Consider the following 22,300-nt stretch of genomic DNA (forward strand, 5'->3'; position numbering starts at 1 on the left):
ATCTCAAAGAGGAGATCATTTTAACACATAAGGACACATGCTCAGAAGACATTGGTTCTCTTTCTCAGGGATGAAGTTCAACAAATCCAGACACAGATCTTCTCTCAGTGAAAATCACCTATCCAGTGTCTTTTCCATTTGCACCTGGGACATTAATGGACTTGCACAAGTCCAAAACTACAGCGGCCCTGAGAGATCAGAGATATCAGCTTACTGTGAAATTAAATGTCAGTGACTTTGGTTACTTCAAAATGGTAATATGTTGAACATCTTGTTTACCAGCTCTTGACAAAATTTTTTTTTGCCTAATAACATCCACTGTTTATTTTTCACATATGTGAAGTTTATACTGTTTTCATTTCACGTATGTAAGTGCGAAATCATTTACTCTACTTTTACACCTGAAAGCAGTGTCTATTTTTTACAACTTGTAGTCTGTCTCTGGAAAATAAAAATAAACCATTAGCCATTTTTTATTTTTTATTTTTAATTTAAAGTAAGCAGAAGATAGACAAGAGCCATAAAATAGATCGGAGATCGGATACAATGATGTTACTGGCATCAGCGGGCACTTAAAACTGGTGAGTTTTGTTTTTGGCACTTTATTTATACTAGAGAAATGCAGCCTTTAGTTGTTATCTAGTAATTTATAACACCCCACGGCAGAAGGTCTTGAATCAATAAAAGCTCAAAGTGCAGACTAGACAGTGAAAATAAAATATACATTGCTATAGACTCAGGTTAAACCACTGTCGCCCAGATTATCATCTCAAGCTGAGAAATTGTAATAAACTATTTGTGACATCTGGCAGGACATTACAGCAGAGGTTTCTGGATCCAGTTAGTCATCGGTAGCTGTAGTGAGAAACAGAGAGGAAATCCAGTCAGTCCTTTTCAAGTTTTTTTCTAACAACTGTCAGTTTGCTGTATAAATCTACCAACCGCAGTTATAGAGGATATTTATTTTATGAAGATCCATTACGCTAGGACCATCTCGCTGGCCGATGGGGATATAGGGATCTGGTTTGGGGATTATTGTTGGTCCGCCATCTTCAGAGAAGGCATATCTGTATCAAAGATGCAAAACATATGATACAGTGATGCCCGAGTCTAAATGACAGATAATTATGTTGAATCAGAGAGCAACTCACCGTCCATAATGCATGACAGAGGCGTAGTCATATGGGCTGTTGAGATTGTTTGTCACCTGTTTCCTGAAGTTATGTATGTGCTCTGCCAAAAAAAAAAAAAAAAAAAACACCTTCACACTCATTTTGTGAAAAATCGAGCCACTGCAATTAGAATGACGTAGTGATAAAACGTGCGAACCTGGCATGATGTTTTTCCATATAATTGTGACATAGTTGTCACGGTCTGATCGGGATTGCTCGTGTACGAAGCCGAGAGCATGCATGAATTCATGAGCAGCGATTCCCGACCACATGCACCCAGGAGTCTGCAGTGACAGGGTCTGGCTTCCCCCAGTCTGCCCCAGAAATGACCAGCAGCTAGGGAGGGATGCAGAGCACAAATTCTACGGTATGTACAATCATCACGGCACACTGTAAGAAGCCATAAGCAGGAGTCACGCTCACCCATATCTAGGCTGAACGTCAAGGAAGTTGCCTTCGTGAGTGCGGGGAACAAATTTAACGCATGTTCCAGCGGAAATGTCTTGCATTCCAGTTTCTATGGTGATTCTGTCCATGTCGTCTAAAGTTAGGGTGAAAGAATGCACAAAAAAGGCAGAATATGAAATAATAAAGGGATATAAGAAACCGGAAGCATCTCCTTAAGTCTTAAAGCTTCATACCATACAGTGGAGAGATGATGTAGGGTACATAGACAAATCCATCTACAGATTTAGGCCACAGACAGGTGTTGCCGGGGCAGGTTATGGCACTCCTTACATGAGAAACAGCAATATCGCCGTCCCTTATTGACATTCCTCTTGGGGCTCGTATCTCTGATGAGAAAATACATTCTTTTCAATATGCAGGGGAAAAACTGACATCAGTACAATTCTATGTAATTTACAGTTTACTTACTGTGATTGACCTCCAGGATTTGATCCATTGTGGTCATTTCATCATGCTCTATATTTTCCTCTGAACACAAAAATAAATATGGAATAAACAGAAAATCACTGTGAAAATGCAAGATGAGGTGCAAGGAATCGTGACCCACCAGAGAATTTCCTTTTCAACCTCACTTTCCCCTCGTGCACACCAGTCGAATTCTGTCGCACAAAAAATGTTGACATATTTCAGCTGCAAAGCATGACAAGACAAGAAAAAAGGAGTCTATATACTCCTCTTAATTACATACTTACTTTAACAGGTATTGTGTTCGCCTGGGTCAGCAAGCCAAACAAGATAACCAGAAGTATAATGGAAGAATGCATTGTTGTGTTTCAGGCTGGTTCACCAGTTTCAATCCAGCGCTCTCCTGATGCAGGAGCTAAATGAACTCCTCACCTCCGCTGAATCTATATACCCACTTCTCCTCCGCTGCTCTGTACTGATTGGGCCTCAATTCAGATGATGAAGCATGATTAAGATGCCTCATCATGCGGTGTGTGTAATTTACTCTAAATCCACTGCTGATCCATAACAGGTGGGCCTGATGCTGACCTTCACTTATGCCCTGTACTTATTGCGTGCAAGATTCAGCACTTTCAGAAACAAGGCACTTAAAGGTGTTTTTGCTGTCCGAGTTCAGCCCGACAGACCAGCAATTTGTGTCTGACTGAGCTGGCAACTAGTGATTTTGTGATATGCTATCAGATGATAACTGTCTTGGCAACGGTCATTTTTTGTCACACAGTTAAATATATAAAAACAAAACTTTATCCTCTTCCAAATATTGCTTCTATTCTTATCAAGGGGCTAATTTTGAAGGGCAGTGACGAAGCGAAGATTCTCATGTGTCAGCACTTTATGAAAACTTCCCTCGTGGTGATTGGACGAACAGAAGAAACTACTGCATCTTGAGTTAAGGTAGCACATTTTTAAATATAGAGAACATGTCTATTTATTACCAGAGACTTTGTTCTTTAACCTTCCTCATTAAAACAGATTCAGATCTCCTGTTTAATGTGATCAAGTCACCCGTTCTAAGATTCTTCACATACCTTATTACCCTGCCTCTGCTTTATTACTCTTTATCTCTTATTGATCTGTAATATTACTGTTGAGTGCATTACCACGTGTCTATTTCAAACCAGGCTATCTACTGTGAGACATATTTTTACATAAAGAGAAATATCCAATTTAAAACGCACAAACTTTCATGTACACCAAGGATTTGCTGATAGAAGGTTTGAATCAATCTTTATTGAAACTGTTCATATAATTCAACTGCAGTTTTGTTAAATTGGCCTTTACTCCTGGTTCACTTCCATTCAGCCGGGTCTCTAATCATCCATGTCATCTGAACAGAAAGACAGAAAGAAATTACATTTGTGACAGTGATGTGCAGTGTGTTTAGGAGTTAATTCAGGACATTTGGTACTAACCACAATTATAAAGTCTGTTGATTTTTAGCTTGTCAATGTGGCTGAGAGATAAAGCCTGGCCCAGCTGGATGTTGTTGTTGTCCTTTGGAAGGATGGTTGCTTCCCCACGCTGGGAGTAGGCATATCTAAACATATACATAAATATGTATCAGCTTATAAATATATTTTAAAATAAAGGGGGTAAATTATAATATTTTGAGTGATTAACAGATCATTTTTTACTTACTTTCCAAAGTGCAGAATCGAGCCATAGTCATAGGGCAGATCCAGAGTGTCAGTCTTGAACTTCTCAAAGTTTCTCAACCGATCTGTTGGAAAAATGAATTTTCTGTTTTGAAAATCGGTGCAGAAATACAGTTAAAGCTTTCATTCCCTTTCCACAATGCCAACCCCTGCACACTTTAAAATTACCTCTTGAAATATTTGGCCACATGATGGTGACATAGTTGTCCCGATCTAAGCGGGACTGCTCGTGCACAAAGCCCAAGGTGTGCATGAATTCATGGGAAACCACTCCAACCTGGACGCAGTTAGGGATCTGGAGAGACACAGTCTGCCTTCCACCACGCGCACCAAGGTAGGACCAGCAACTGGATTAACACATAAGAGGACAGAAGAGTAACTTCAAGTGGTGAATTCACAGCTGGAGAGGAAACAAAACCTGAATACATTTTACAAAAGGAATTTTATGTAATCAAACTTTCCACGCTTCAGCTCTCACCCTGACTTTGGCTGGATGTCGATGTAGTCTCTCTGGTGAGTCCGTGGAACAAAACGCACACAGGTACCTTGCTCTATGTTGGCCATACCTGTCTTTATCAGCATTGTATCCATGTCATCTGTTCAGTTGTTTAACAGGGGCGAGTAATTCATACATCATTAAAAAGAAGACTGTAATCCATTGCATGTACTTATGCCTCGAACGCTAAAACAACATACTGTATTCAGGTGAGAGGTTATATGCAATGTAGACATGTCCATCCACTGATTTGGACCACAGGCAGCTCCGTGCAAAGCAGATTCTGGGGGGTGTTCCGGAGGAAACAGCAATATCTCCCTCTCTGAGGGTGGTGGCGCCATCGATGATTTGCGTAGCTGATGCAGAAATCAGATTAAAGTTTTTTAACAGCAAGTTGGGGAATCTGCAAAAGAAAACCCCTCAAGTAAAGTGTGTGCAACTTACCTTTAAGCTCGTTGGTTTTAATGATTTTATCCATTGCCGTTTCTTCATTGACCCCTCTCCATTCTTAAAAAAGAAAAAAACAATTTGTGAGGGAGTGTGCAGTTTTACGTCAGTCACAGTAATAATTTAAATTAAATCGAAGCTGAGTGCACCTTTGTAGCCAGCGGGACCCCACTTTTGGTTGAACAAAAATTTCTGCAGAAAGCACAGACAAATTTATTTACAGCTCTGTTCATGAATTCATTAAATTCAGTGGTCCCAAGCACATTTACCTGAGCTTGCACAGCTGAGAGACAAATAGAAACCATGCAGAGGAGTATAATCCGCTCCATCTTTACCAGTCAGGTATGCCTTCAGTGTTACCATTTGACATGCACTAACACCTAGCTTTATATGTGTTCCCACTGCTGTCCTTAGATAATACCCATAATTACCTCAAGTAAATAACAGGGCTGGTGTTAGCTGTTTGTGAGTGAGCCTAATCTCCAAATTAGTTTGATTCTTTCATAAACAACATCTGCAACAGTGGCATAATGTGAGGTCTCACTGTGTATAATAACAGCTTAAAATCAATGACTAGCTTTAAATGAAATGGTTTTAATGTCTGGCAGAAATTTGGTACAATTTTAGGCTTTAGGTGTGTACATGAACCAAGAGTGCTGTTTTCTTTCTACTGAAACTAAGCTTACCATCAGTTCACGTGCAATGCATGAACGCAGTTAATTTTAAATCATTACTAAGTTGTGCAAAATTTTTGTTGATAATGTAGAAGAAATAAAAACTCTGACGCCCGAACAGGGACTTGAACCCTGGACCCTCAGATTAAAAGTCTGATGCTCTACCGACTGAGCTATCCGGGCTCTGCTAACTCAGCCGGAAGCAGTATTTATAAAGAGGAAAAGCCGAGTTTCCATCCCAGTAGGAATTCTTCCACGTGAAAATACCAGCATGACCGCATTTTCTGGCCATACATTTCTAACCCAGGACGAAGTTTCTGCGGTAAGTCGACGCTGTTTTGTAAGCTAGCCTTCCTGCACATGACTAGCTACCTGGCAGCTACGTACACTGATGCTAAAGTTACTAATTATCAAGTAAACAACAGAAGTATTAACAAACTAAGATGCCAGTTCGTTAACAGAGCAGGATTTGACTCTTTGCCAGCAGGCTAGCTGTGAATTACGGCATGCAAACTTTGCAATTTGCAGGAGACGCAGGAGCAGGTTAATGAGCTGCGGCGTGCTATCGAAGAAACTAATCGTGAACTGGAGAAGGTCCAACAGAGAAGACTGCATACTGAAGAAGAGATAATTAAACGGTACACCGCCCATTTACTTTAGTTTCCAATTAAATTGGGTGCCTGTCACGCTTAAAGTGTCCCAAAAAACCTGATATTGTCTCAACCCGTATAATGCTTCCTGTGATGTGATACCAGATATCGTCGGTGGGTGCACTGAAGTCCACAACAGGCTGTTAGTGTAGATTAATCGACCAGTCTATTAGGTACACCTCGTGTCTTGAACTGCTCCCTCATGCAATCTAATCTAATCGGCAAACTCAGTGCATTGGGCATGCAATTCAAGTTTCAAGGTCAAGCTGAGCCGCAGAATGGGGAAGAGAGGTGATTTTGAAAATGGCACAGCTGTTGGTGAGGAAACTCCTGATCTACTGGGAATTTGCTCCTCAGCCAGGAGTTTGCAGAGACTGGTTAAGAAAAGAGAAAATCCACTGAGTTTTCTGGGTGAACATGTCTTGTCAAGGAAAATGGCCAGACTGTTTTAAGCTGACAGCAGTAATTAAAATGACCACTGATTACAGCCAAAGTATGCAGTAATACATCTCTGAATGCACAGTATGTTGAACTGGAAGTAGAATGGGCTACAGCAGCAGAAGACCACACTGGATCCCACTCCTGTCAGCTAAGAACAGGAAACTGAGACCACAGTTCACATGGGCTCATCAAGCGTTGCCTGGTCTGATGGGTCGCCATTTCTGCTGCTGTAAACAACATAAAAGCATGGATCCATTCTTCCTTCGATCAGTAAAAAAAAATTGTTTTCAGGTAGATGCTATCCAGACTTGCTCGGGGTGTTTTTTCCTTTTTTCTTTGTTTATTTATTTATTTTTTTTATAGTAATCAGTGACGTTTAGCTTTCCCAAGTCTTAACTTGGAGTGTTATCCAAACTATTTAACATCATTTCTTCCTCCAGGAATATTGTTGATGAACATAGAGACACATACAAAGATTTCCCTCATGTAGGTCTATTAGTGAACGACATTCATAAGCCAGCTGGCGTTAAAAAAAAAAAAAATTAATTAGTTTGTCTGGAATAAAGATTTATCTCTTGTATTAATTTGAAATATAAACACACCTCGAACTTGAATTCCAATATAAGTTTTTCCATTTCTATTCTTAACTGATCACCTTCTGAAAGGTATAGTATTTTGTCCTTTAGTTAGGGTACAGTTAGTTAGGGTTTAGTTAGTTAGGGTTGGGTAATATTTCCACAGATGCTCTGGTTGTCAAAAGCAGTGGACAACTGTATGCTCATTCTGTTTTGGTTGCGCAATCGAGCCTTTCTGGGAGAGTTCAGACAGTGACCATCTAATTGCTAACAGTGTCCAGATCCCAAAGCCCTTACACTGAACAATCAATAATTATTTCAAAATAATAAGTTAACGTAAAAAAGAAAAAATTACCTACTGCCCATTTAGATTTAGTCAAACAGTTAATTATGCATAACCAGGTGTGATGTGTGCCTTTGTTTCTAAATGTGTAGCCCTTACATAATGTATTTGCTGTCTTTCACAGTACGAGAGAAACTGAACGGAGAGTGGATTTAATGATGGAAAAATTCGAAATCGTTAATGCACTGCAACAACTGGGTCATCTGCTCCAAAGTGAGATGGATCTCTTTGAACAACTAAATAGCCAAAGCTCTCCAGACAGGTATTCCGAAGTGCTGTGTGCAAAACCGAAGCAGACGCGACATGTGCAAACCTACAATATATATTTTATATATTTCAGGAGTGAAAGGCTCAGTTTGCAGGACCAGAGTGAAAGCGCCAGCATTAAGGCAAGCCAGCTTCTTGCTGAAATCCTGGAGGTGAAACAGCAGCTAGAAGAGGTTGAGGATCGTTATTCAGCGGGTATGGGGATTACTCACAGAATACGTACAGAATTTACTGTATACAGACATGGAGTGAAATGTGCTCTCTCTCTGTCAACAGGTCAAGCTTTGCTCCCTGGGCCAACCTACAAGTTGGAGAGAAATCACACGAAGCAGTGACTTACAAACACTGTTATTTTAATAAGTACAATAAAGTGTATATAAGTATTTTTAACAGCTAATAAAATATTCATTTTTATCTTTTAAACGTATTTTATTGTTTCTTAAATAACACTAAAGGGGATGATTCTGCAGTGAATATCTCCAAAGCTTCTCAGCTTCTCATTACTTGGGTGCTTCACATAGTTACAAATGGTCGACCTTCTCTATGCAGTGATTAAATAAGATGACAAATATAGCAAAATGTTTATGCTTATCTCAGTTACAGTATGGAGGAGATTAAAATTTCTCATGTCTCATGAGATTTCAGTGATGACAGAATTGACACACTGTCAGCCATTTGCAATATTTTGCAAAACAAAACCTTTATTCCCTATTTTCCCCATTTCATCTAGTCTTCATTAAAACCCAAAGATATCATGTCTGGATGACATGTTTCTTTCTTCCATCATAATCTAGCAAACTGATGAGGGTGTGGTTGGGTCAGTTTGAACTGCTGTAATCCTGGATGCATTGACAGCTCAACTTTCTGACCCGTGACTGCAAACAAAATCAAAAAAAACTCAGATTTCCTACTTCATAACTAAGGTTTTGCAACCCCAAATTTTGCAGTTTACATAAATCCAGCAGGCAACTTGCATAGTAGATACAAAATCTTTCTGTTTTTCTTAATATATAAATATATAATACATTACTGTATGTTGTTGCTCACAGAAAATCAACAAGGCAATCTTGGAGGCTCGTTTCCATGACTGGGAAAAAAAAAAGTTTTTGCATCCATAGGTAATAAATTTAAGTTATTATCTCAAAAATTTGAGAATAACTTTAAAGTTATTTTGTCAGACGTTCGCTTTGGTAACCCGAAATTTTGACTTATGGATCCAATTTCTTTTTCAGTGGCAGAAGCAAGCTTCTATGCAGTTACAAAACTGCAATGCTGGAAAAACTTTCACACTCTCCACATGCTCTCACTTATAGCAAACACATGTTCAATCCTAAGTTCCTTAGCTGGTTAAATGCACATGCTGATGACAGCTTCAGCAGCTGCAACCAGGCTGCCACAGCTGAGAGCAAGCTGCAAAATCATTCAACAGTCACGCTATATGTTCTTCAGGAAATGCTGTCTATAAAAAAACCAGACAGTGAAAGGAATTCTTTTCTTTTTTTTGTACTGAGCAGGATTTTTGTTTTTGGTTCAGAAACAACGGCTGACTCTTTGGGCTCACAAACAGCTCTTTGTGTTGTTTACAGCAAGCTCTGGTTGGCCCTAATATCCAGATGCTGCAGCAGAATTTTGATTATCCTGTACAAACTATTTTTAGTTTACTGTTCTTAGCACACCTTGGTTGTAACCAGTCATTATTTGAGTTATCATTGCTTTGCTATTAGCTTGAATCAATTTGGCGTTTCTCCTTTAACATCAGGTATCAGCAAGACATTTTCTTACAGAAGACTGACGCTCACTGGATGGTTTTTGAAACGTATCTAGATGTAGTTGGTCTCATGTGATTGGCCGATTAATTATGATTATACATAGTCAATGATCGGTTCAAAATGTGTACCTAATAAAGTGTCTGTAATCGCCTTTTACCATTAATCAGGCAGATTAACTCAACTACCGGTAACTGTTTTATGTAATTTAGAGTCAACTTTGTTTGTTTTTTTATTCTTAAAACACAAACTAGCGTTTTAAGTTCCATCAGTACTTTTGTTTAAGTACTGGTGGGCTACGTTTGTAAACTATTAGTAATTATAAAGAAAACTTGTGTATGAACTGAATAAATAGTGTAATCTGTCATGTAAATGTCTGCAGTGATATATGCACGTTGCTGAAACGCGGTGAAAGCAGTTTGAAAGGAAAGATCGGCTAATTTACAACCTTTGGTCTTTGAACGCCACTCGCTGAAGCATTCATGACGCTCTTGGGCTTCCGTAGAAATGTCAGCGTAATCACATGTTACCCTAAGGTTGGCTCAGCTTTTTGTCAGTTCCTTTTATGGTAAGTCGTTTACTATTTTCCCAGTAGTTCATTGTAACTTTTAGTAGTTGTAATGTCCTTAAAGTCCCGTTTAAGGAAGTGGACAGAGTCGGTGTTTTAAATAGATTGTGGCTGAACGTGTCGTTCAAAGAGCACACACTTATGTTTACATTAGCAAAATTGGGTTAGCCTTGTAGATCAAAACTGTCACTATAAATATAGGCTTGAGGTTGTTGCCAGCTGCTCTTATGATTCGTGCAGGAGAGTAAGTGTTAATGATCTGGTTCAGTTAACTGTCGTGGATCTGCCCCAGCCAAACACTATTTTAGGGGATCGCCAGCTACAGCTTATAGCAGGTTTCTCTTTCTTTCCATTACAGATGAGATAAACCAACCAGCAAACGATGACTACCCGCAAAGATTGTCGCTCCATCTTTGATTTGTGCTTGAATGATGAGGCTTTTGGATTGAGAGAGGTGAACCCCGTCCTAAAGGAGGGTGTAATTATTGACCTCGCCTCAGATTGTATGTATGGAACACATATGATGTTGTGGGGAAAAAGATGCCCAGTTTATTCAGTCGTTGAATAAATGTCTTTCCTCACACAGGTGTGGAAAATAGAAGTGCTGAAGATGACAGGCGAGAAGGCGAGTCCAGCCTGGTTAGAGAGGTGTCTGAGAAGATGGTCTGCTCAGCCTGCAGATGTCCCTTTATTAACCGCGAGGAGCAGGTAACCACGCAGTACTCTACAATCTGTTCATGCATTGAGAACCGGTGCCTGAACATGCACTTTGTGTTGCAGAGGGAGCACTACAAGCTTGACTGGCATCGGTTCAACTTGAGACAAAAGATGGCCATGTTGCCGCCCCTCACAGCGGAGGAGTTTGAGAGGAAGACGGGTGCAGGTGAGGAAACTGGAGTAATACACATCTAAGATGGAGTTTAACTAGGAAAAAAAGGTCTGAAGCAGTTGGAACAACTGACCTATTGTTGTCACTTTACAGGAGACTTATCAAGTATCTCGGGCTCAGAGTCCGATTCAGAGGACGAAGACTCGGACAGCGATGCTGGAGTTAAAAGCAGAACGGTCTCTGACAAAGACATGGAGAGCTCAGGTGAAACTCCTTTAACAGCTGGTCGGCTCTCCAGCAAGTTGGTTTTCCAGAACTCAGTGGGAGATTATCTGTTAGTCTACCGCTGCATACTTAAGGGAAAGGTGAGGATCAGTCCAATGAAATCTATAATCTGTTAAAAAAAAAAAAAAAAAAACACACTTTAGATTTATATAATTTAATATTTTGTCATTTTTCCTGAAAAGTTTCAGTTGGATGACGAACACGATGCAGGATCCTCTCTGAAAGCTATAACAAAGAAGACTACGTGGGTCATTCTCATGACTGGTGGAGGTCATTTTGCTGGTGCTGTATTTGAAGGGTAATTTTTTATTTCCCTGCTTTGTATGCTTTCATATTACACATTATGGCTGAAATTTAAAGCACAACAACACAGCCGATTCACAGAGATGTGAAGCGTCCAGCACAATGTATTTTATGTTCCAGAAAACAAGTCCTTCTGCACAAGACCTTCCACCGATACACAGTGCGAGCAAAACGAGGCACTGCCCAGGGACTCAGAGATTCTCAGAACCGCAGTCACGCACCAAAATCTGCAGGAGCTGCACTGCGACGACACAATGAGGCGGCGCTAGTCAAGGTCATACTGCGCTCCATCAGATCGCCTTTTGAGTGAAAGCCATGCCTTATCTGTTCTTCTTCATAAAGTTTGGTTGATGTTTTTCAAACAGTGGCTATAAAAGCTCAAGATTCCTTTGGCTGATTCATTAGTTTTTCTCCTCCAAGAATAGATCATGTACTTTTGTGAGGTTGCGGTAGTGTAGCCATGGAGCCAAGTATTTCGTTTTGGCTATGTGGTTAAATTCTCTGCCTCACTCATAGGATGACGTAGTATTCTTTTTTTATTTATTTTTTGTTAACCTGGATTTTTATTTAAATTTTTTTAACTTTTTGCAGGACATTCAGGACCTTCTTGTAACCTGGGCCGAACACTTGAAAGGGGCCTCTAAAATATTCATACGAGCTCCCAGCTACAACAAAACTATCTTTTTTGGTGGTCGAGGAGGTCCCCTTGATAAAAAAGATCCCAGGATCTGCACAATCCCCTTTGCAACACGCAGGGCAACTTTTCGAGAGGTACAGAGGGTACATGAGGTCCTTTCTACTGTTCATGTGTATGGTAAGAAGCACGAAGTGCTTGAAATAATAACATGTCTCCTGCACATGTTTATGCAGCTTAGGTATATTTATCGCACAATCAGTAATATCTTTTTTTCAGGGAAAGACACAGACATTTCTGCAGTCTTCAGTCCAACTAAAAAGCTGTGGAAAAAAGCTGTTAAACCCACAGCAGAACTAAACACAGATCAAGAGAAAGGTAGGTTTAAGATGTTTAAACATGGTCTGTAAGCTCTCTGTTGACCTCGGTGGATAAACTATAGCATCAAATAATAATGTTAAACTTAGTAAACCTGACTGCAAATTTATTGCTTGCATCAGCTGAAGAAAACCGCGAAAGCACTGATGAAGAAGAGTGTGGGGAGATCCAACTGGAGATGGTGGAAATGACATTAGGAACACTGGACCTCAGGGAGTGTGAAATCCATCCCTCCAGGCACAAAAGGAGGAGGAGACGAAAGGAGGAGGAAGCTAAAATTCCAATTGAAGGTAGATCTGATCAACTATCTCATCGCAGGTGGAATCCAAGGCATGCTAGTTTATTACTCAATTGTTCTGCAAAATTTATGAAATACCAGATTCATTTGGGACCAATCCAAAGAGCATAGAAGCAGAAGGTAAAGAAGAGGAACTGCCAGAGGCTACACCAGTAGAAGATCTCCCTCAAGAAGTGCAGTCAAAGAGCAAGAGGAAAAGGAAGGTACAGAGCAAGAAACAAGTGGATGGTGAGTAGGGGTTTAAATCTGTTTTTCCACTTGTTTCTCAGTCTTGCAAAAGCTGTGTAATGCATTGTTTTCAAGTGTGAAAACTCAACATTAAGCTTTCTTTCTTTATAGATGTTGTTGAAGAGTCATGTGAGTATAGCCTCAGGGATGCACTCTTTACTGCCTGCAAGGTTGGGGATGTGGAAGCTCTGCGCACACTCCTCCAGCTCCCTGTGGAAAAGTCAGAGGGTCAAGAGCATTTGGAGAGCAAACTTTCTGATGCCTCAAGTCCTCATACTCTCCTCAATAAACCCATTGATGCTTCAGGGTTCACATTACTGCATGTTGCCACAGCTGCTGCACAAAAGGCAGCGATCGGCCTCCTCCTAGATGAAGGAGCAGACCCCTCCTGCAGGTATCAAGAATATTATCGTCAAGCGTTGTAAAAGTGTGATTGTGTAGCAGCTGAAGTGAACACAGTGAAACCTTGCCCAGGTTTAATTACCATCTCTACATTATTCCTTTACAGGGATAATAAAGGGCAGACACCGTACATCGTCGCCCCTGACAAAGACACAAGAAACGTCTTTCGGAAATATATGGGGGATAATCCCGACAAATACGACTACAGCAAGGCCCAGGTAAGGTTAAACTCGTGCACCTTTGAACATGTATTGCATTAAACGGAAGCTGGTAATTTGACTAAGTGTCTTACTCCTGTGCAATTAAAGATCCCTGGGCCGCTGACGGCAGAGATTGAACTGAAAAAGATGGAAAAGAAAAAGGCCCAGAAGGCCCAGAAAAAACAGCGAGAAAAAGAGCAGAAAGAGGAAAAGAGGAAACAAGAGCTGGAGGCAGAGGAAAAGAAGCAGTTTGTATCTCTGACTGATCGTGAAAAGGTAGGTTACTGCTAAAGGTCTGCAGCTGATTCCTTGTAAGAGGCTGTTTTTTGGAAATGTTCATATTTGGCTTATTGATTATAGAGAGCTCTGGCAGCAGAGAAGAGATTTGCAGCGCAGGTTGCTGCAACAGGAGCCAGCATCTCTAATATCAAGTACGTCTCTCAAGAGCCATCCTCTCGCTGAGCTAATGCATAATGTAATAGCAAGTTATTTAAAAGCTGCACTGAAATACGGTGTGACTCTTCTGTGGGTTTGTCTTTGTCAACAGGAGGTGCTGGCTGTGTGGGGAGTCTCTGCTTGGGAAGATCCCTTTTCAGTACCTGGATTATTCATTTTGTACTCCCCGCTGTGTTCAAATGCATCGGAAAGCAAATGCTCCTCCAGGAAAGACCTAGTGTCCATCTAGGAACTATTTTACTTGGAGAGGAGTCTACCTCATTAAAAGTACTGGTTAATTTGGCTTTTTTTAGGCTTTGACTTGCCTTAATTTTATTGTGGCAGGTGATTTTAGACACTCGGATACATATACTGTATGTAATAAAATCAATGTACAATTTATTTACAGCATCTGTAATCGGGCAAAAAGAAAAGCAATAATTAAAAACAACAGTCAGCATATATTTCTTTTGCACAGGCTTGGTGAATATTGTAACAGCAAGTAATTGAGTGTTTAGTGTTTCTGTGTCAAAAATTAAAACTGCTGACATCAGATTGTCTCATATGCCATAGAAATACTGTTGTGTAGCAGCTCCTTCAGGTGAGATCATTTGTTCAGCGTACTATTGTGCTTCAGTTAGACTGATAATTATTTTTAGAGCTGCAATGTGAAGAAAATGTAATACTTCAAAATTCAGTGGGCTCCGTCAAAGCTTTTTAGGCGTGATGTTGAGCTGAGGTCGGTCCATAAAAAGAACCCTCGAGTGTCCTGGAGCTCCTTCCAGCTCCAGCACCGTGATGTTGTTGGGCAGGGTGGTGCTAAGCAGGGGTCCGGGGACATAGACAGTCTGCTGAGGCCCTCTGGCTGGCCAGTATCGTCCCAGGTTCACACCATTAATCCAAACCTGACCCTGATGAAGGAAAAAGAAACATCCAGAAGAATACAGTTATTTTATTCCTTGCTAGAAACGTGGGGTAAATAAACAAAAGAATAAAGTCTGCCAGGTCCAGAATGTCCCCAAATATAGTCAGCATTACCTTAGTCCATTCATTGAGCTTGAGGAAAGTGTCCCATGCTAAGCCGTTGGGCTGCAAAGTCCCCATGTAGAAGGTTGGTCCACGTGTAGGTTCTCTCCGAGGAGCAGGGTCAGACTTTCGGCTGTTGCCGTGAGGCCATCCACCAGTAACGGCTCCGTCAATGTCCAAAGGGTAAATCTTCCAGTCAGTCAGAACATCTTTACCCAGGATCAAGTTGCTCAACAGGCCCTGAAATTCACACAATATTTACCATTTAAAACCCGTAGTCCATGGTTTTACTTGCTGCAACTTCCAAACAGCTGCAGGGAAATGTATGTTTTTAAATGCTTGTACTCTGCTTGCTTGCTCTATTAATTGCCTTGCCTTGTAGTCATTGATCTTGCTGCCAAAGTTAACCCTGCCCATGTTCTCTACGAGGATGTCCAGTGTGTCCCCCTGCTGTCCTGTGACATTCATCACCAGCACAGTGTCTCTCTCTAACAGGCCCTGGAAAACCTGTTCAAACGGTTGTATGTTTCCAAAAGCGTGAACAGATACAACATCATTTATATTTGAAACTTCACAATTTGACGCAGACAAACAAGCTCAGATTTAACCTACAACGTTTTTCCCCTGACGAGGACATCAACAAAAGTTCACAGTCAGGCCTTACCCCATTGACGGACACATATGCACGGTCATGAACCCCATTCAGTGGAGAGATAAGTGGTGTGGGCTCTGAGAGGTTGTGCGGCAGTGTGGTCCGATATAGCACGTATCCATAGTACTGAACACAATAGACAACACAGGTTGCAGACACAACAGTCTAGAAGTTCTCCATGGTTCAAGAGTTACAGTGTTTCTACAATAATGCTCTCCCCACTGTTTCCCTCAGACACCCCATACCTGTTTCACCTCTTCAAACGTAATAGGATACTGAGATTTGATTGGTCCCAGAGGTGAAAGGGTGTTCAACAGGCCACTAATGTCCCCAACCTGTTAAAGTGACACTTTTTTGAGTTTTGAACATTTTTAAAAATATTTCTTGACATTGGGATTAATTTCCTGAACTGATCCTACCTTTTGCAGGGTCACAAAGCCATAGACAAACTTGGGAGTTGCTGGTGGCATGGGGCCAGAGGGAATCTCTCTAAACTGATGGGAAATGGTGATGAATTAATCATGCATTAATCAGGACATCAGCCTTAGCAGGTGGCTGTTCAATCAGTTCTACCTGCTTTATGACATCTCTAATAGCCAAGAGCTTCTCTGTGGGGTCTCCTGCCTCAGTCAGCGGGGCGTCGTAATCATAACTTGTGACTACTGAGCGAAACCTGGTGTCATGATCAGCACCTTAGTGAGAACAACAGAGCGTTACTAGAGATCACTAAACTGCAAACTGAGCTTTTATCTGCCTCTAAAACATGAAAACTGTGATATAATCTGGCACTGAGACAATGAATGAATGAATACTGAGATTCTGTCAATAAGTTACCATTCCAGTAGCCAAAGTTTGTTCCTCCTTCAAACATGTACCTGAGAAGAAAGAGACGTAGAGTGTAATATCAGAGGAAATTAGCAGTGGTGTCTTAAAGGATGAGGTTGCTGGCTTTTATTTAATCCAAATTAAAGGATCCCAACGATCATTACATTGATTGCAGTGGCACTGTGATGTCCTTTTAGCCAAATTTACCTAGCTTATCCGAAAACTATAAGAAAACATAATCCGTCCATTTTCTTAACCGCTTATCCCCACAGGGTCACAGTGAGGTTGTACACCGATGCCCATTTTAGAATAAAACAGGTGGCAGTAAAAGTATCTACCTCTCCTTATGTCTGTTAATCTGTCAGCTTAATCCAGTTCAAACATTTCAAAAAAGAAGGCCTGTCATGCCACACCGTGTTAAAGATTCTAATGTGTGATCAGTGTAACACTTTTGAGCCAAAGGCTAGTCTTGGCTCTGTATGATATGAGTGGGAATCCCTCCATCAGGCACAGCTCTGGCTGTGATCACAGATTTCCCACCTACCTCCTGTTTCAGTAAATTCAAGTAAATAAGGAATATTTTGAACTCTGGATCATGCAAAGGTTCTCTAGTATGGTATAAGGACAAAGGCATGAAGTAGGAAATGAGTAGCTGTAAATGGACAGTGGCCTTTCGCTGTAATTTAAAAGAGAGGTATGAAAATCCGCATCTTCAGTTGGATTCAAACATGACTCATGCCACTGATACTGCAGGTAAGCTCATAAGCTGGGAAAATAAACCAGTTGTTGTGGTTGTTGGATCAGGCTTTTACATTAGTATACTAACACAGTTTTATTATTTGAATGTGTTTCTACAGAGAGGAAGATTTGGGGGTTTGTGGAGACATACATGTTGACGTTGGCCCCCATGGTTAGCATTTCTCCTAGCACTCTGCTGACCTTCTGAGCATCAACCACAGCATGCTGATCTCCCCAGTGATCCAACCAGCCAGTGTAAAACTCTGAGTTCACCTGCAACGTAATTTAAAACAGTTTTATCACATATACCTGTGAAATCATACGAACGAGTTACAAATTCATTTTTACTTGTGAAAGAGGTTTTAACTATAGTACATTATTGACATAATAGCAGGTGGTGGAAGTGCTGCACATGATTGCATTGCATTCAAATATTGTGTCCACCTCACTGTGCCTTTCTTTTCTCTAACTGCTTTGACTCCACCCCTGCTGGTCATGTAAGATAGCTGTCCTACCTGAGCCTATTATGAGGTTTGTCTTTGTATGAAAGGGGACCTTTAAGACAAAGACAATTAAAAAGAAAGTTGTTAAAGGGGAAGTCGTCCAGAACGAGACACACCTAAAAAAGATTTGTTTTAGAAGGTGATGGAGAAACACCCTGAAAGATTCATAAGGATTATTTTGAACTGTGAATCATGCAAAGCTACTCTAAGTGTATCCAGGAAGAAAGGTAAAGAGCTCAGCTTTTCCGTTTTAAATCATTTCTATATCAATCAATAAATTAAAAGTAACTGATTAGTAATGCACCACCACCCACTGTAAACATCAGCAGAATTTTTTTCTGCAGCTTTTTTAATTGAATGTCATTAGAATACACAAGTGTACATAATAAAATGGCCAGTGAGTGTGTATTGTGTATATTCAGCCCCTGCTTCTTAGGATTATGTTTAGTGAATAGATATGTAACGAACCAGGGGTCCTCGAGGTTCAAATCGTCGTTGCCGGGCGAAGGCTTCAGTGATGTTGGTGTCTGAGAAAAGAACATGTAGAAATAACAACGATCTCTAAAAGAACAAGAAGATGATGTTTTATCTTTGGACACCGTCACACAATACCAACCTGTCCCAAAGTCTATTGTGGCATATAATCCTTCCAGAGTCCCACATATCATTTCCTTGTTTGTGTTTCCATCAGTGGTGAACAGGATGACGTCCTCGCCCAGAAAGAAGCGGAAGAGAGTGCGCAGGTGACGCATGTAGTTGTAGTCACAGCTGTAGTAACTCCCATATTCATTCTCAACCTGCATTTAAGATTGTATATTTTCAAATCCAATAATAATACACTAACTCTTAAAAAGCTTTATAGCGACCCACTTAGAACTCTACCTGGACAGTAATGATGTTTCCCCCGTTAACATAGAGCCAAGGTTTCACTTTGGGGAGGAGAACAGCAAGCCAGTTGCTGACTGCCTGCAGGTAATCTGGGAGAAAACAGATAATGTTCATAAAGCAATACATTTCAAAAAGGGTCATAGGTGCATGTTTTACCTGTGTCTGCAGAGCGCAGTATGATGTTTGGCTTTTGAAGTAACCAGGCAGGCAGTCCACCCTGCAAGAGAAAATTAGAAGAGAATGAAGGCAGAAACGTGGGCAATCATGTGATTAGCCAGCCTCTTTTATCTCACCACAGGGATTTGGAGAGCAGTGTAAAAAAATACCTCCACACATTTTAACTTTGTATTTTTAATATATGAAATATGGCATAAATGTGTGCATCCTACTACAGTTATAGTAATATATACCACCAGCCACTTCATTAGGTGAACCTGCTCAACTGCTCATTAACACAAATATCTAATCAGCCAATCACACAGCAGCAACACAATGCATTTAGCCACGTAGACACGGAGAAAATGTCCTACTGAAAACCAGACTGGTCACCAGAATGGGAAAGAAAGGTGATTTAAGTGACTTTGAACGTGGCGTAGTTGTTGGTGCCAGATCGGTTGATGTACTCTGATTTTACAACATAATCATGACTACAGTTTACCTGTAAGCCGCAGTTCTCTGGCCCATCAGAATGACCAGAGTGCTTCAAGCTTATAGGAAGACAAAAGTAACTCAAATAACCACTTGTTACAACCAAGGTATGCAAAGAGCATCTGTGAACATGTAAAACAGATTCACAGATTAAGCAGTTGGGCATGTAAAGACCACACGGGTGCCACTCCTGTCAGCTAAGAACAGGAAACTGAGGCTACAATAAGCAGATTGTTCAAAACTGGAAAACAGAACATTGGATAAATGTCGCCTGGTCTAATGAGTACTGATTTCTGCTGGATGGTAGGCTCTAAACTTGGTTTAAGTAAAATAAATGCTTGTATCCATGCTGCCTTGTATCAACAGGTCAGAATGCTGCTGGTGGTTTAATAGGGTGGCGTTGAGTTCACTGTACTCAAATGTTCTCCACAATCACCAGACTTCAATATCTCAATCCAACAAAGCACCTTTGGGATGTGGATGTTATGACCTCTGTTCTCACCATTTCCCATTCAGCACAGATGTACGGTCCAGGACGCAGGATGACCAGCAGACCCGTCTGGTTGGCCAGATCCAAAAAATGCTCCAGATCTCTGTCTCCTGTGAAGTTTTGAACTCCCTGTACCGTTTCATGGAAGTTCCAGGGCACATATCTGTGTATACAGACATGGTAAATGTACAATGTTTATAAAGGCCAACAAACAATCCAGTTGAAAAACATTTATATTTAAATGTTTGCGATGGGGTCGGCTTACACTTGGATGGCATTCAGTCCAGTCATGTACATCTTCGCGAGTCGGTCCTTCCAGTAGTACCGTGGGATTCTGGAGTAGTGGATACTCCCTGAGATGTACTGAAAAGGCTTCCCATCTTTCAGGAAACAGTTTCTTTTGTAGTCTATAGAGAAAGATCTCTCTCCAGAGGCCTGCAATATAGTCACGGTAACTGCTATGAGAGTCAAAGTGCTGATAATCTGTCTATAACTTCCACTGCATATTTCTCAGGACTGAACTTGGGTAGCAGCTTGGGCAGTTATTAATGATGCTGCGAGAACAACTGTAGGTAAACTATGTATGTATGCACATATAAAAGGTTACAGAAATTATATATAGTTAAAGTTATATATTTTTTGCACGAACCTTTCAAGGAAGTAGAGAGAGGCAGGGGGGAAAAACGAAAGATCAGCTGACTGAACTACTGTAAAAAAAACCTTTAGTTTCATTCTTACCAAATTTTCATTCACATCTGAACAGGCAAGAGTCAGTGCAGCGAGGAGTAAGGCAGCAGCAGCAGCCATGTCCGCTGCCTACCTGTGACGGTTAAACCTAAAACATCTATAACAGCTATAGATGCAAACATATACAGTCTTCTTTCACCTCACTCCAAGTCTATTATTAACAGGGGTAAGCATTGAGTCAACGTCCTCCCCGCTTCAGTAGCACTACCACGTGATTTTTATTTAGTCATCAGCTGGGTCCTAAAGTCTGTCGCTTCGCCTCAAAACCTGTTCTGGCAGGCCCCTTTTTGTCATCACCGTTATCAGTGAGACCTAGTAGTTATTATTTTTCTCATAAATAGAGACATTTAATATACTATAAATATCTCAATGCTTAAATTATAAATGAAATAAAAATAAACAAGATTAAATCTTGATCCAAATATGTCAAGCACACTTGGAAGTTAAAAACAGAGGCGAAAATTCAATGTGGTTATAGATTTTAAATTATAAAATTTAAATATCAGTAGCTAAGTAACATAACTTTACTGCATTCCTGTGTGTATACCTGTCTATTGTTGGGGTTATTTACACATGTGAACATACAAAAAACACAAAAACGACAAAATAGAAGTATGTAAGTCTGTAACTGTGCAGGCTAAGTGGGAATCCTGCCACCAAAGCCACCCTATGACGCCTTGCTTTTAACAACATGCTGTCATACTATGTATTATGTAGGCTGAGAACAATTCCCTTTGTGTTTTGCATGGCAAAATAACAAAGCAGCCAGTTCAGGAACGGGTAGCTTTATTATAGCTTTAGGACCCCACTCCTAAAGCTATAAGCTCTGTGTCCTTGTGTCTTTTCACTGGGTATGAATGATAACTGCATGTCAACCAGTACTAACATCTACATCAGTGGAATTATCTTTTTTTTTCTTCTTTAAAAAAATAAATAAATAACAAAAAAAAAATCAACCTTTTAATTTCCTCTGGAAAATTTCTCAGGCACGATGTTGGTGCTACAATAATAACTTATCAGGAGCTATCTGATAGGAAATATACCCGTGTTATAACTTTATGTTCCTTTAAGGACACTAGATGGCGCTGCAATATATGAAGAGCTGCAACTGACGTCTTATCTGGTTAACATAGTTTCACAGGGACATTACTGAACACTAATGATATTAAGGTAGATTACAGATGATTACAGTTTACCTTCAGACTAAAAGAATCCATTAGTACTGATCCTTGCGTACTCAAACTACTGTAGTAAAACACATGAAGCCCTGTGCCTGTACCATTTACATACACTGTAACACATTAGTAGCCATTCTGGTGTGTTTTGCATGCATTTAATTAAATTGTATACACTCTTTTTTTCCTATGAGGCTGTTGTGTCCTTCCTAGTGTTTCGTTACACTCATAGAAAAGTCAAAGTTGCTTCCAGGCTACTTTTTCTGCCCGTGTGCACTCCATTATGGTTAGAAAGAGCTCTTAAGTGGCTGATGGACTGATGTGTGATGGGAACAGCAGTTTATCTCCATGTGACATGTATACACTAATCCTGGCAATTTCAGTTAATAGATCCTACATCTGCCTGCAGGCCCATCACTGCACTTGTAGGGTTATATAGATTCACTTCTCCACATGCTTTTACTCTTTTTGTCAGTTCTATCTACTTTACAGTAATGACAGCCTAAACACGGATGTCATTTCCTGCCTCTTCTTTCATTAGTGTCAATTCTGAGAAAATTGAAAAGGGGGCCATCACAATTGCTAATGGCAGCTGATCTCAGCTACAGATAGGACTCTGTGGCTCATTA

The 22,300-nt window shown here is 40.5% G+C and overlaps 5 protein-coding genes across 6 annotated transcripts; 2 read left to right on the forward strand and 3 right to left on the reverse strand.

Annotated features, from left to right (window-relative positions):
* Positions 1 to 508: 508 nt before the first annotated feature.
* On the reverse strand, positions 509 to 2,256 carry LOC308409791 (high choriolytic enzyme 2-like). The gene is made up of 8 exons (XM_080902777.1): positions 2,188 to 2,256; positions 2,049 to 2,108; positions 1,814 to 1,966; positions 1,596 to 1,713; positions 1,330 to 1,508; positions 1,152 to 1,233; positions 943 to 1,067; positions 509 to 855 (listed from the first exon to the last, which is right to left on the reverse strand). The coding sequence occupies exons 2-8, from the start codon at positions 2,083 to 2,085 to the stop codon at positions 842 to 844; spliced, it is 708 nt and encodes a 235-aa protein (XP_080758903.1). The 5' UTR covers positions 2,086 to 2,108; positions 2,188 to 2,256; the 3' UTR covers positions 509 to 841.
* A 1,050-nt stretch (positions 2,257 to 3,306) lies between these two features.
* Positions 3,307 to 5,098, reverse strand: LOC308409790 (hatching enzyme 1.2-like). The gene is made up of 9 exons (XM_080902776.1): positions 4,973 to 5,098; positions 4,853 to 4,895; positions 4,701 to 4,763; positions 4,457 to 4,612; positions 4,239 to 4,356; positions 3,929 to 4,107; positions 3,744 to 3,825; positions 3,518 to 3,642; positions 3,307 to 3,432 (listed from the first exon to the last, which is right to left on the reverse strand). The coding sequence occupies exons 1-9, from the start codon at positions 5,030 to 5,032 to the stop codon at positions 3,416 to 3,418; spliced, it is 843 nt and encodes a 280-aa protein (XP_080758902.1). The 5' UTR covers positions 5,033 to 5,098; the 3' UTR covers positions 3,307 to 3,415.
* Positions 5,099 to 5,569: 471 nt separating this feature from the next.
* On the forward strand, positions 5,570 to 9,724 carry LOC308409792 (uncharacterized protein). Of its 2 annotated transcripts, XR_013974081.1 has the most exons (7): positions 5,570 to 5,699; positions 5,906 to 6,015; positions 7,511 to 7,648; positions 7,727 to 7,848; positions 7,930 to 8,013; positions 8,703 to 8,771; positions 8,886 to 9,724. XR_013974081.1 is itself a non-coding variant. In XM_080902778.1 (5 exons), the coding sequence occupies exons 1-5, from the start codon at positions 5,649 to 5,651 to the stop codon at positions 7,986 to 7,988; spliced, it is 480 nt and encodes a 159-aa protein (XP_080758904.1). In that variant the 5' UTR covers positions 5,570 to 5,648; the 3' UTR covers positions 7,989 to 8,076. The 2 variants fall into 2 exon arrangements, 1 of the variants encoding a protein (XP_080758904.1); XM_080902778.1 differs by lacking the exons at positions 8,703 to 8,771; positions 8,886 to 9,724 and having other exon boundaries at positions 7,930 to 8,076.
* A 163-nt stretch (positions 9,725 to 9,887) lies between these two features.
* Positions 9,888 to 14,532, forward strand: ankzf1 (ankyrin repeat and zinc finger peptidyl tRNA hydrolase 1). The gene is made up of 16 exons (XM_080902774.1): positions 9,888 to 9,987; positions 10,346 to 10,490; positions 10,574 to 10,695; positions 10,768 to 10,870; positions 10,970 to 11,181; positions 11,284 to 11,399; positions 11,525 to 11,678; positions 11,996 to 12,218; positions 12,318 to 12,416; positions 12,539 to 12,706; positions 12,796 to 12,942; positions 13,054 to 13,336; positions 13,451 to 13,562; positions 13,653 to 13,820; positions 13,905 to 13,975; positions 14,092 to 14,532. Exons 2-16 carry the CDS (start codon positions 10,370 to 10,372, stop codon positions 14,216 to 14,218), a joined length of 2,226 nt encoding a protein of 741 aa, XP_080758900.1. The 5' UTR covers positions 9,888 to 9,987; positions 10,346 to 10,369; the 3' UTR covers positions 14,219 to 14,532.
* A 151-nt stretch (positions 14,533 to 14,683) lies between these two features.
* glb1l (galactosidase, beta 1-like) lies at positions 14,684 to 20,682 on the reverse strand. Its single transcript, XM_080902775.1, has 16 exons — positions 20,488 to 20,682; positions 20,015 to 20,184; positions 19,762 to 19,912; positions 18,768 to 18,828; positions 18,606 to 18,700; positions 18,340 to 18,520; positions 18,192 to 18,250; positions 17,372 to 17,493; positions 16,492 to 16,532; positions 16,231 to 16,349; positions 16,077 to 16,151; positions 15,903 to 15,992; positions 15,670 to 15,783; positions 15,381 to 15,512; positions 15,018 to 15,245; positions 14,684 to 14,890 (listed from the first exon to the last, which is right to left on the reverse strand). Exons 1-16 carry the CDS (start codon positions 20,554 to 20,556, stop codon positions 14,687 to 14,689), a joined length of 1,911 nt encoding a protein of 636 aa, XP_080758901.1. The 5' UTR covers positions 20,557 to 20,682; the 3' UTR covers positions 14,684 to 14,686.
* Between the last annotated feature and the right edge of the window lie 1,618 nt (positions 20,683 to 22,300).

The sequence above is a fragment of the Rhamphochromis sp. 'chilingali' genome (assembly GCF_963969265.1).
Source record: "Rhamphochromis sp. 'chilingali' genome assembly, chromosome: 14".
Taxonomy (NCBI): domain Eukaryota; kingdom Metazoa; phylum Chordata; class Actinopteri; order Cichliformes; family Cichlidae; genus Rhamphochromis; species Rhamphochromis sp. 'chilingali'.

What these genes read in the sequence shown, in the direction of transcription:
- LOC308409791 (XM_080902777.1), bottom strand. Translation starts at nt 2,085, where the DNA reads ATGACCACAATGGATCAAATCCTGGAGGTCAATCACA. An exon ending in CATCATCTCTCCACTGTATG is followed by an intron (nt 1,714 to 1,813) that starts GTATGAAGCTTT and finishes CCCTAACTTTAG; the next exon opens with ACGACATGGACAGAATCACC. An exon ending in ATGGAAAAACATCATGCCAG is followed by an intron (nt 1,234 to 1,329) that starts GTTCGCACGTTT and finishes TTTTTTTGGCAG; the next exon opens with AGCACATACATAACTTCAGG.
- LOC308409790 (XM_080902776.1), bottom strand. Translation starts at nt 5,032, where the DNA reads ATGGAGCGGATTATACTCCTCTGCATGGTTTCTATTTGTCTCTCAGCT. An exon ending in TAAAACCAACGAGCTTAAAG is followed by an intron (nt 4,613 to 4,700) that starts GTAAGTTGCACA and finishes TTTCTGCATCAG; the next exon opens with CTACGCAAATCATCGATGGC. An exon ending in GTGGCCAAATATTTCAAGAG is followed by an intron (nt 3,826 to 3,928) that starts GTAATTTTAAAG and finishes TTTTTCCAACAG; the next exon opens with ATCGGTTGAGAAACTTTGAG.
- LOC308409792 (XM_080902778.1), top strand. Translation starts at nt 5,649, where the DNA reads ATGACCGCATTTTCTGGCCATACATTTCTAACCCAGGACGAAGTTTCT. An exon ending in GAAGAAGAGATAATTAAACG is followed by an intron (nt 6,016 to 7,510) that starts GTACACCGCCCA and finishes TGTCTTTCACAG; the next exon opens with TACGAGAGAAACTGAACGGA. An exon ending in AGCCAAAGCTCTCCAGACAG is followed by an intron (nt 7,649 to 7,726) that starts GTATTCCGAAGT and finishes TATATATTTCAG; the next exon opens with GAGTGAAAGGCTCAGTTTGC.
- ankzf1 (XM_080902774.1), top strand. Translation starts at nt 10,370, where the DNA reads ATGACTACCCGCAAAGATTGTCGCTCCATCTTTGATTTGTGCTTGAAT. An exon ending in GCTGGTGCTGTATTTGAAGG is followed by an intron (nt 11,400 to 11,524) that starts GTAATTTTTTAT and finishes TTTATGTTCCAG; the next exon opens with AAAACAAGTCCTTCTGCACA. An exon ending in AAACACAGATCAAGAGAAAG is followed by an intron (nt 12,417 to 12,538) that starts GTAGGTTTAAGA and finishes TGCTTGCATCAG; the next exon opens with CTGAAGAAAACCGCGAAAGC.
- glb1l (XM_080902775.1), bottom strand. Translation starts at nt 20,556, where the DNA reads ATGGCTGCTGCTGCTGCCTTACTCCTCGCTGCACTGACTCTTGCCTGT. An exon ending in CATATGTGTCCGTCAATGGG is followed by an intron (nt 15,513 to 15,669) that starts GTAAGGCCTGAC and finishes CCGTTTGAACAG; the next exon opens with GTTTTCCAGGGCCTGTTAGA. An exon ending in GCAAGATCAATGACTACAAG is followed by an intron (nt 15,246 to 15,380) that starts GCAAGGCAATTA and finishes TGTGAATTTCAG; the next exon opens with GGCCTGTTGAGCAACTTGAT.